Below are 12,638 nucleotides of genomic sequence, written 5' to 3' on the forward strand. Positions count from 1 at the left end.
TGCGGATGCCGATGCTGATGGTGATGGTGATGGTGTCGTCGTAATGGCCGAAAAGGACGAAAATCGGGACTTTGCGTGCGGAATGACTTTTGCGCGCCGCATTTAAATGAAGGCAGGCTTAAATGGATTCCGGCGGCTGTCGGGGATGAGTTTAAATCCACTTCTTCAGCTCGGATTGATTTGTGCAGCTCCTCGGCGGAAAGCTGCGACTCTCGCAGGCTCCAATTAACTCTGCACCTGCACACCCTCTAATTGAGTTCGCCTTTTGAGCCTTTTTATTTCGGCGTCGGAATTCATTTAGTGCAGAGTGCAGAGTGGAGGCGCATGTTAGTTTATGGAACAGCCGACGGGACAGGTCGGGCTCTAGTTATCCTCCACGTGCCACACGAGGCGGCTGCAGGACTCGTTTCGCGGCGAGGAGCTCTGCACGACGGCGTCCTACTAATGGCAAATACTTTTTTGTAATTAAATAATAATTTAGCGAGCGGGGGACTGGAGACGCGATGACGAGCTCGCCTACGCAGGCCAAGAGACCCCAAAGTTGTCCTGGCAACAGCCACCCCTGTGTCCCGGTGGCCCTACGTAGGTGCATATATAGTAGATGTGAAATCCCGTACACAGACTCATAAAAGCCGTGTTTTTTATATTCTTTGTGTTATCTTTGTGTTTACTGAAAGGCAGCGGCAATTCTCGCAGTGTACGCAGTCGTGGCTATATTTATTTGTACAAGAGTATTTGTGGTTTAATGTCGGACACTTGCTGAGTTTATGGGCCGTTGTTTTTCATGGCCAAAACAAAATGAGTGCAGTCTCACTGAATTACTCACCACTATTTTGGCCATTTCACGAGCTTGGGGAGACGAACTCCCGGATGAGTTTTAGCCTGGCCGCCTCAGATAGAGCCGCCGCTGTTGCGGTGGATAATTTTAGATTTTTCTGGCCGCAAACACCATCGCCCGCAGCGACGGCGGCGGCGAGCGCAAACAATTAGCCTTGCCAGCTGCAGTCGGCCGCATTCGGCCGCAGGGCAACAGTGCGTATGCGTGATTTATGAATGCGGTGCACGCTTTTGCGGCTATCAAGGGTAGGTGATATTTGGGTGCAGCTAAGGACATGTGCATTGTGGGCGAAATGGGGCGGGTTAATTCAATTAGTGCTGTGTTGTGTTTGCATTCGGCCTTTGCCCAGCAGTGCTTTGCTCTATGCACACGAGTGCGAACACGAAATGCGATAATTGATTTAGACAATCAGTGCACTTTTCTGCACTTTAACTCGGGGCAATCAAGAATGTGGATAAATATTGGGCAGATTTTCTGCTCCTTTGCCTGCCACTGGTGACCAATATATTGTGTGTATTTTCTGTATGCCTAACAAAAATCCAATGACTTTAGTCCCTCGCTCAGAATCCAGCAATCCTGCAAGCCTGCAATCCTGCAATCCTGCCATCCTGCAATCCGGCGAGCTATGTATCCACGAAACTGAAAACCCAAATATCTCTGCCCCGCTGTCCTTGCAGGCAAATGAAATGGCAGTACCGACACATTGATAGCCACAGAAATGTTGGCAAATAGCAAAAATTTCACCTGTACCGAATTTCTCTGCAGGCCTGCGAAGAGTTGTTTGTTTGGTATGTGCCTTTGACCAATAGTTATGGGCGAAAACCGAAGGGCATTTGGGCGGCGAGGGAGGCTGGCAAATTCCGAAAAACTACTGCAATAGTTCTGACAGAATGGGAAATCACAAGAGGACCGGGAACAAACAGCAGAATTCACAGCAGCAGAGAATAAGCAAAAATATTTTGAAACAAATTGGCTGCCAAATGGGAAATATGTCGGCTGAGCAGAGGGAAGAGTGGATTGCCAGATAGGTGGATGGATTTAAAATTAATATGTGGAGTATGCAACGGCAAGCATTCGAAGCTGGGTAAATTCCATAACAATCCAGCTTGTTTTCCAAAGACAGTTTTTCAATTTTTCAAGGGGTATAACATTAAAATTGGCAACAAATTTAAAAACATGCTCTCGTTTAAACTTCAATGCCAGTCGAATAGGAATGCCATTCGGAGCTAAAGGACGTAAATCACTCCACATTTGTACCATAAAATCGATTTTTATGTACAAAATGCCTATTTTTCGGTGGGAAAATAAGAGGGTAACCCTCATAACTTTGCCAAAAATTATTACAATCACATAAAAATTACTGTTTTGCATAACTGCAGATCCAGACTAGAGATCCAATTGATTTCGAATATGTTTAGGAGCTAAACTGCATTCAAATCTAAAAATTTATTTTTTTTTTAATATTTTAGTCATTTTTTTGATGTGAAGATGTTGCAAATCAAAAAATGTCTGAAGGCTGAAGTTCTAAACTTCATAACTCAACTTTTTTTAATCGGATTTTCAAGTGGCATACCTCTAAATGATTCTAGTGCAATTCTCTAAAAATCTGCATTCAAATTTAAAAATTTATTTTTTTTTAATATTTTAGTCATTTTTTTGATGTGAAGATGTTGCAGAATCAAAAAAATGTCTGAAGGCTGAAGTTCTAAGCTCCATAACTCAACTTATCTTAATCGGATTTTGAAGTGGCATACCTCTAAATGTTTCTGGCGCAATTCTCTAAAAAACTGCATTCAAATCTAAAAATTTATTTTTTTTTTAAATTTTAGTCATTTTTTTGATGTGAAGATGTTGCAAATCAAAAAATGTCTGAAGGCTGAAGTTCTAAACTTCATAACTCAACTTTTTTTAATCGGATTTTCAAGTGGCATACCTCTAAATGATTCTAGTGCAATTCTCTAAAAATCTGCATTCAAATTTAAAAATTTATTTTTTTTTAATATTTTAGTCATTTTTTTGATGTGAAGATGTTGCAGAATCAAAAAAATGTCTGAAGGCTGAAGTTCTAAGCTCCATAACTCAACTTATCTTAATCGGATTTTGAAGTGGCATACCTCTAAATGTTTCTGGCGCAATTCTCTAAAAAACTGCATTCAAATCTAAAAATTTATTTTTTTTTTAAATTTTAGTCATTTTTTTGATGTGAAGATGTTGCAAATCAAAAAATGTCTGAAGGCTGAAGTTCTAAACTTCATAACTCAACTTTTTTTAATCGGATTTTCAAGTGGCATACCTCTAAATGTTTCTGGCGCAATTCTCTAAAAAACTGCATTCAAATCTAAAAATTTATTTATTTTCAATTTTTTTGTAATTTTTTTGATGTTATGATGTTGTGGAAATTCAAAAACTTAAGAAATGTCCTAAGGCTGAAGTTCTAAGCTCCATAACTCAACTTATTTTAATCGGATTTTCAAGTGGCATACCTCTAAATGTTTCCGGTGCAATTCTCTAAAAAACTGCATTCAAATCTAAAAATTTATTTTTTTTTAATATTTTAGTCATTTTTTTGATGTAAAGATGTTGCAGAATCAAAAAAATGTCTGAAGGCTGAAGTTCTAAACTTCATAACTCAACTTATTTTAATCGGATTTTCAAGTGGCATACCTCTAAATGTTTCTGGCGCAATTCTCTAAAAAACTGCATTCAAATCTAAAAATTTATTTTTTTTTTAAATTTTAGTCATTTTTTTGATGTGAAGATGTTGCAGAATCAAAAAAATGTCTCAAGGCTGAAGTTCTAAGCTCCATAACTCAACTTATCTTAATCGGATTTTGAAGTGGCATACCTCTAAATGTTTCTGGCGCAATTCTCTAAAAATCTGCATTCAAATTTAAAAATTTATTTTTTTTTAATATTTTAGTTATTTTTTTGATGTGAAGTGTTGCAGAATCAAAAAAATGTCTGATGGCTGAAGTTCTAAACTTCATAACTCAACTTATTTTAATCGGATTTTCAAGTGGCATACCTTTAAATGATTCTGGTGCAATTCTCTAAAAATCTGCATTCAAATTTAAAAATTTATTTATTTTCAATTTTTTTGTAATTTTTTTGATGTTATGATGTTGTAGAAATTCAAAAACTTAAGAAATGTCCTAAGGCTGAAGTTCTAAGCTCCATAACTCAACTTATCTTAATCGGATTTTGAAGTGGCATACCTCTAAATGTTTCTCGCGCAATTCTCTAAAAAACTGCATTCAAATCTAAGAATTTATTTTTTTTTAATATTTTAGTCATTTTTTTGATGTGAAGATGTTGCAGAATCAAAAAAATGTCTGAAGGCTGAAGTTCTAAACTTCATAACTCAGCTTATTTTAATCGGATTTTCAAGTGGCATACCTCTAAATGATTCTAGTGCAATTCTCTAAAAATCTGCATTCAAATTTAAAAATATATTTTTTTTTTAAATTTCAGTCATTTTTTTGATGTGAAGATGTTGCAGAATCATAAAAATGTCTCAAGGCTGAAGTTCTAAACTTCATAACTCAACTTATTTTAATCGGATTTTCAAGTGGCATACCTTTAAATGATTCTGGTGCAATTCTCTAAAAATCTGCATTCAAATTTAAAAATTTATTTTTTTTTAATATTTTAGTCATTTTTTTGATGTGAAGATGTTGCAGAATCAAAAAAATGTCTGAAGGCTGAAGTTCTAAACTTCATAACTGAACTTATTTTAATCGGATTTTCAAGTGGCATACCTCTAAATGTTTCTGGCGCAATTCTCTAAAAAACTGCATTCAAATTTAAAAATATATTTTTTTTTTAAATTTTAGTCATTTTTTTGATGTGAAGATGTTACAGAATCAAAAAAATGTCTCAAGGCTGAAGTTCTAAGCTCCATAACTCAACTTATCTTAATCGGATTTTGAAGTGGCATACCTCTAAATGTTTCTGGCGCAATTCTTTAAAAAACTGCATTCAAATCTAAAAATTTATTTTTTTTTAATATTTTAGTCATTTTTTTGATGTGAAGATGTTGCAGAATCAAAAAAATGTCTCAAGGCTGAAGTTCTAAACTTCATAACTCAGCTTATTTTAATCGGATTTTCAAGTGGCATACCTTTAACTATTTCTGGTGCAATTCTCTAAAAATCTGCATTCAAATTTAAAAATTTATTTTTTTTTAATATTTTAGTCATTTTTTTGATGTGAAGTGTTGCAAAATCAAAAAAATGTCTGAAGGCTGAAGTTCTAAACTTCATAACTCAACTTATTTTAATCGGATTTTCAAGTGGCATACCTCTAAATGTTTCTGGCGCAATTCTCTAAAAAACTGCATTCAAATCTAAAAATTTATTTTTTTTTTAAATTTTAGTCATTTTTTTGATGTGAAGATGTTGCAGAATCAAAAAAATGTCTCAAGGCTGAAGTTCTAAGCTCCATAACTCAACTTATCTTAATCGGATTTTGAAGTGGCATACCTCTAAATGTTTCTGGCGCAATTCTCTAAAAAACTGCATTCAAATCTAAAAATTTTTTTTTTTTTAATATTTTAGTCATTTTTTTGATGTGAAGATGTTGCAGAATCAAAAAAATGTCTCAAGGCTGAAGTTCTAAACTTCATAACTCAGCTTATTTTAATCGGATTTTCAAGTGGCATACCTTTAACTATTTCTGGTGCAATTCTCTAAAAATCTGCATTCAAATTTAAAAATTTATTTTTTTTTAATATTTTAGTCATTTTTTTGATGTGAAGTGTTGCAGAATCAAAAAAATGTCTGAAGGCTGAAGTTCTAAACTTCATAACTCAACTTATTTTAATCGGATTTTCAAGTGGCATACCTCTTAATGATTCTGGCGCAATTCTCTAAAAAACTGCATTCAAATCTAAAAATTTATTTTTTTTTTAAATTTTAGTCATTTTTTTGATGTGAAGATGTTGCAGAATCAAAAAAATGTCTCAAGGCTGAAGTTCTAAACTTCATAACTCAGCTTATTTTAATCGGATTTTGAAGTGGCATACCTCTAAATGTTTCTGGCGCAATTCTTTAAAAAACTGCATTCAAATCTAAAAATTTATTTTTTTTTAATATTTTAGTCATTTTTTTGATGTGAAGATGTTGCAGAATCAAAAAAATGTCTCAAGGCTGAAGTTCTAAACTTCATAACTCAGCTTATTTTAATCGGATTTTCAAGTGGCATACCTTTAACTATTTCTGGTGCAATTCTCTAAAAATCTGCATTCAAATTTAAAAATTTATTTTTTTTTAATATTTTAGTCATTTTTTTGATGTGAAGTGTTGCAGAATCAAAAAAATGTCTGAAGGCTGAAGTTCTAAACTTCATAACTCAACTTATTTTAATCGGATTTTCAAGTGGCATACCTCTAAATGTTTCTGGCGCAATTCTCTAAAAAACTGCATTCAAATCTAAAAATTTATTTTTTTTTTAAATTTTAGTCATTTTTTTGATGTGAAGATGTTGCAGAATCAAAAAAATGTCTCAAGGCTGAAGTTCTAAGCTCCATAACTCAACTTATCTTAATCGGATTTTGAAGTGGCATACCTCTAAATGTTTCTGGCGCAATTCTCTAAAAAACTGCATTCAAATCTAAAAATTTTTTTTTTTTTAATATTTTAGTCATTTTTTTGATGTGAAGATGTTGCAGAATCAAAAAAATGTCTCAAGGCTGAAGTTCTAAACTTCATAACTCAGCTTATTTTAATCGGATTTTCAAGTGGCATACCTTTAACTATTTCTGGTGCAATTCTCTAAAAATCTGCATTCAAATTTAAAAATTTATTTTTTTTTAATATTTTAGTCATTTTTTTGATGTGAAGATGTTGCAGAATCAAAAAAATGTCTGAAGGCTGAAGTTCTAAACTTCATAACTCAACTTATTTTAATCGGATTTTCAAGTGGCATACCTCTTAATGATTCTGGCGCAATTCTCTAAAAAACTGCATTCAAATCTAAAAATTTATTTTTTTTTTAAATTTTAGTCATTTTTTTGATGTGAAGATGTTGCAGAATCAAAAAAATGTCTCAAGGCTGAAGTTCTAAACTTCATAACTCAGCTTATTTTAATCGGATTTTCAAGTGGCATACCTTTAACTATTTCTGGTGCAATTCTCTAAAAATCTGCATTCAAATTTAAAAATTTATTTTTTTTTAATATTTTAGTTATTTTTTTGATGTGAAGTGTTGCAGAATCAAAAAAATGTCTGATGGCTGAAGTTCTAAACTTCATAACTCAACTTATTTTAATCGGATTTTCAAGTAGCATACCTCTTAATGATTCTGGTGCAATTCTCTAAAAATCTGCATTCAAATTTAAAAATTTATTTTTTTTTAATATTTTAGTCATTTTTTTGATGTGAAGATGTTGCAGAATCAAAAAAATGTCTCAAGGCTGAAGTTCTAAACTTCATAACTCAGCTTATTTTAATCGGATTTTCAAGTGGCATACCTCTAAATGTTTCTGGCGCAATTCTCTAAAAAACTGCATTCAAATCTAAAAATTTATTTATTTTCAATTTTTTTGTAATTTTTTTGATGTTATGATGTTGTGGAAATTCAAAAACTTAAGAAATGTCCTAAGGCTGAAGTTCTAAGCTCCATAACTCAACTTATTTTAATCGGATTTTCAAGTGGCATACCTCTAAATGTTTCCGGTGCAATTCTCTAAAAAACTGCATTCAAATCTAAAAATTTATTTTTTTTTAATATTTTAGTCATTTTTTTGATGTAAAGATGTTGCAGAATCAAAAAAATGTCTGAAGGCTGAAGTTCTAAACTTCATAACTCAACTTATTTTAATCGGATTTTCAAGTGGCATACCTCTAAATGTTTCTGGCGCAATTCTCTAAAAAACTGCATTCAAATCTAAAAATTTATTTTTTTTTTAAATTTTAGTCATTTTTTTGATGTGAAGATGTTGCAGAATCAAAAAAATGTCTCAAGGCTGAAGTTCTAAGCTCCATAACTCAACTTATCTTAATCGGATTTTGAAGTGGCATACCTCTAAATGTTTCTGGCGCAATTCTCTAAAAATCTGCATTCAAATTTAAAAATTTATTTTTTTTTAATATTTTAGTTATTTTTTTGATGTGAAGTGTTGCAGAATCAAAAAAATGTCTGATGGCTGAAGTTCTAAACTTCATAACTCAACTTATTTTAATCGGATTTTCAAGTAGCATACCTCTTAATGATTCTGGCGCAATTCTCTAAAAATCTGCATTCAAATTTAAAAATTTATTTATTTTCAATTTTTTTGTAATTTTTTTGATGTTATGATGTTGTAGAAATTCAAAAACTTAAGAAATGTCCTAAGGCTGAAGTTCTAAGCTCCATAACTCAACTTATCTTAATCGGATTTTGAAGTGGCATACCTCTAAATGTTTCTCGCGCAATTCTCTAAAAAACTGCATTCAAATCTAAGAATTTATTTTTTTTTAATATTTTAGTCATTTTTTTGATGTGAAGATGTTGCAGAATCAAAAAAATGTCTGAAGGCTGAAGTTCTAAACTTCATAACTCAGCTTATTTTAATCGGATTTTCAAGTGGCATACCTCTAAATGATTCTAGTGCAATTCTCTAAAAATCTGCATTCAAATTTAAAAATATATTTTTTTTTTAAATTTCAGTCATTTTTTTGATGTGAAGATGTTGCAGAATCATAAAAATGTCTCAAGGCTGAAGTTCTAAACTTCATAACTCAACTTATTTTAATCGGATTTTCAAGTGGCATACCTTTAAATGATTCTGGTGCAATTCTCTAAAAATCTGCATTCAAATTTAAAAATTTATTTTTTTTTAATATTTTAGTCATTTTTTTGATGTGAAGATGTTGCAGAATCAAAAAAATGTCTGAAGGCTGAAGTTCTAAACTTCATAACTGAACTTATTTTAATCGGATTTTCAAGTGGCATACCTCTAAATGTTTCTGGCGCAATTCTCTAAAAAACTGCATTCAAATTTAAAAATATATTTTTTTTTTAAATTTTAGTCATTTTTTTGATGTGAAGATGTTACAGAATCAAAAAAATGTCTCAAGGCTGAAGTTCTAAGCTCCATAACTCAACTTATCTTAATCGGATTTTGAAGTGGCATACCTCTAAATGTTTCTGGCGCAATTCTTTAAAAAACTGCATTCAAATCTAAAAATTTATTTTTTTTTAATATTTTAGTCATTTTTTTGATGTGAAGATGTTGCAGAATCAAAAAAATGTCTCAAGGCTGAAGTTCTAAACTTCATAACTCAGCTTATTTTAATCGGATTTTCAAGTGGCATACCTTTAACTATTTCTGGTGCAATTCTCTAAAAATCTGCATTCAAATTTAAAAATTTATTTTTTTTTAATATTTTAGTCATTTTTTTGATGTGAAGTGTTGCAGAATCAAAAAAATGTCTGAAGGCTGAAGTTCTAAACTTCATAACTCAACTTATTTTAATCGGATTTTCAAGTGGCATACCTCTAAATGTTTCTGGCGCAATTCTCTAAAAAACTGCATTCAAATCTAAAAATTTATTTTTTTTTTAAATTTTAGTCATTTTTTTGATGTGAAGATGTTGCAGAATCAAAAAAATGTCTCAAGGCTGAAGTTCTAAGCTCCATAACTCAACTTATCTTAATCGGATTTTGAAGTGGCATACCTCTAAATGTTTCTGGCGCAATTCTCTAAAAAACTGCATTCAAATCTAAAAATTTTTTTTTTTTTAATATTTTAGTCATTTTTTTGATGTGAAGATGTTGCAGAATCAAAAAAATGTCTCAAGGCTGAAGTTCTAAACTTCATAACTCAGCTTATTTTAATCGGATTTTCAAGTGGCATACCTTTAACTATTTCTGGTGCAATTCTCTAAAAATCTGCATTCAAATTTAAAAATTTATTTTTTTTTAATATTTTAGTCATTTTTTTGATGTGAAGTGTTGCAGAATCAAAAAAATGTCTGAAGGCTGAAGTTCTAAACTTCATAACTCAACTTATTTTAATCGGATTTTCAAGTGGCATACCTCTTAATGATTCTGGCGCAATTCTCTAAAAAACTGCATTCAAATCTAAAAATTTATTTTTTTTTTAAATTTTAGTCATTTTTTTGATGTGAAGATGTTGCAGAATCAAAAAAATGTCTCAAGGCTGAAGTTCTAAACTTCATAACTCAACTTATCTTAATCGGATTTTGAAGTGGCATACCTCTAAATGTTTCTGGCGCAATTCTCTAAAAAACTGCATTCAAATCTAAAAATTTTTTTTTTTTTAATATTTTAGTCATTTTTTTGATGTGAAGATGTTGCAGAATCAAAAAAATGTCTCAAGGCTGAAGTTCTAAACTTCATAACTCAGCTTATTTTAATCGGATTTTCAAGTGGCATACCTTTAACTATTTCTGGTGCAATTCTCTAAAAATCTGCATTCAAATTTAAAAATTTATTTTTTTTTAATATTTTAGTCATTTTTTTGATGTGAAGTGTTGCAGAATCAAAAAAATGTCTGAAGGCTGAAGTTCTAAACTTCATAACTCAACTTATTTTAATCGGATTTTCAAGTGGCATACCTCTTAATGATTCTGGCGCAATTCTCTAAAAAACTGCATTCAAATCTAAAAATTTATTTTTTTTTTAAATTTTAGTCATTTTTTTGATGTGAAGATGTTGCAGAATCAAAAAAATGTCTCAAGGCTGAAGTTCTAAACTTCATAACTCAGCTTATTTTAATCGGATTTTCAAGTGGCATACCTTTAACTATTTCTGGTGCAATTCTCTAAAAATCTGCATTCAAATTTAAAAATTTATTTTTTTTTAATATTTTAGTTATTTTTTTGATGTGAAGTGTTGCAGAATCAAAAAAATGTCTGATGGCTGAAGTTCTAAACTTCATAACTCAACTTATTTTAATCGGATTTTCAAGTAGCATACCTCTTAATGATTCTGGTGCAATTCTCTAAAAATCTGCATTCAAATTTAAAAATTTATTTTTTTTTAATATTTTAGTCATTTTTTTGATGTGAAGATGTTGCAGAATCAAAAAAATGTCTGAAGGCTGAAGTTCTAAGCTCCATAACTCAACTTATCTTAATCGGATTTTGAAGTGGCATACCTCTAAATGTTTCTGGCGCAATTCTTTAAAAAACTGCATTCAAATCTAAAAATTTATTTTTTTTTAATATTTTAGTCATTTTTTTGATGTAAAGATGTTGCAGAATCAAAAAAATGTCTGAAGGCTGAAGTTCTAAACTTCATAACTCAGCTTATTTTAATCGGATTTTGAAGTGGCATACCTCTAAATGTTTCTGGCGCAATTCTCTAAAAAACTGCATTCAAATCTAAAAATTTATTTATTTTCAATTTTTTTGTAATTTTTTTGATGTTATGATGTTGTAGAAATTCACTGAAATTAAAAAATGTCCTAAGGCTGAAGTTCTAAGCTCCATAACTCAACTTATCTTAATCGGATTTTGAAGTGGCATACCTCTAAATGTTTCTGGCGCAATTCTCTATAAAACTGCATTCAAATTCAAAAATTATTTTTTTCAAATTTTTTTTGTAATTTTTTTGATGTTATGATGTAGAAATTCAAAAAATTCACAAATGTCCCAAAGCTGAAGTTCTGAACTCCATAACTTAAAGGTTAACCAAAAAGGGCTATTATTAGGCATTTTCTTTCATTGATAGTCATTTGGAAAAATCCCAAATAGTACTGGAAAATCCATTATTCATATTACCATATACACATTATATAATGTACTCATTCCCTTATTGAGCAGTAATTCAATAATATCAATTAAACTTTCACGACACAGAAGCGAACACATTTCGACCGAAATAATTTAAATGTGGCCCAGGGACCTGCATAATTAATGAGTCCTTTCCACTGCTTGTTTTGCAGGAAGCATACCGTCGCTGGGTCTGCAGTACACTAGTGCCATATTTCGCCGAGCCAAAGGACGTGTCTCCGCAGCCGAAGGACGAGGGGCAGGGGCAGGGCAAGCGCTCGGCGAGAAGTGCAGCGAGTGCGGAGGCTATGGCGATGGCGATGGCGGACGGAATCAAGCATAAATCTCTGAAATTAATCAGCAATAACAATAAATCAAATAACGGCAATAACATGAACGAGCGTCAGATTAATCAGAAGCATGACAAGAGCTCCAATGCGAAGGCGAACGCGAACGCGAACTCGAACTCGAACGCCAGCAAGGACATTGACCGCAGCGAGGAGGAGGCGATTGACAGGGACCTGGCCCAGACATTCTACGATGTTGTTGGCCTGTCTAAGCCCCGGCGCGGCGAGGAGGAGCTCGTGCCGGAGGAAGAGGCTGGATTAGGACGCAGTGCGGACTCCGAGGGGGATAAGGGTGCGCAGGCGGAGAGGAACGGAAATAGGAGCAGGGAGACGGAGACGGAGCTGGATACGGAGGCCGAGGCCGAGGCCGAACAACAATCCAATAATTTCATATCGACTGCCAATAATTCGGATCCCAGAGCTACGGATCCAGTGATATCAAAACTACAGAAGAGGTGAGCTACCCACATGGCCATATAGTGAATTCTCATTAATTTCATTTCCCACACCAACTCAGATCAACACGCAAGACAGAGTTCCGTAAGCGTCGTCGTATCCGGCCGTGCCTGAGCGTCTGCCAAACCGTGGAACAAAAGTGCCCCTACCTGCTGCCCGCCGATCGCGCCCCTGCGCTGCCCACCCAATATGCCGGCGAGCCGACATTTCTCTGCCTAGGTGAGTGTGCTTCCGGCCCCATAGAATGCTGTACTCATCTCATTCGCACCCCAATCCCCG

General features: G+C 32.9%; 1 protein-coding gene across 3 annotated transcripts in view; it reads left to right on the forward strand.

The window, feature by feature from the left end:
• LOC6548441 overlaps positions 1 to 12,638 on the forward strand; it is a 39,699-nt gene that overhangs the window by 24,845 nt on the left and 2,216 nt on the right. For all 3 annotated transcript variants that reach the window (XM_026980678.1, XM_026980679.1, XM_001976623.3), the window contains exons 4-5: positions 11,730 to 12,358; positions 12,421 to 12,578. In XM_026980678.1, the coding sequence (XP_026836479.1) occupies positions 11,730 to 12,358; positions 12,421 to 12,578 (787 nt within the window). The remainder of the gene's footprint in view (positions 1 to 11,729; positions 12,359 to 12,420; positions 12,579 to 12,638) is intronic.

Source organism: Drosophila erecta, unplaced genomic scaffold, assembly GCF_003286155.1.
Source record: "Drosophila erecta strain 14021-0224.00,06,07 unplaced genomic scaffold, DereRS2 tig00000092-arrow-pilon, whole genome shotgun sequence".
Lineage (NCBI taxonomy): Eukaryota > Metazoa > Arthropoda > Insecta > Diptera > Drosophilidae > Drosophila > Drosophila erecta.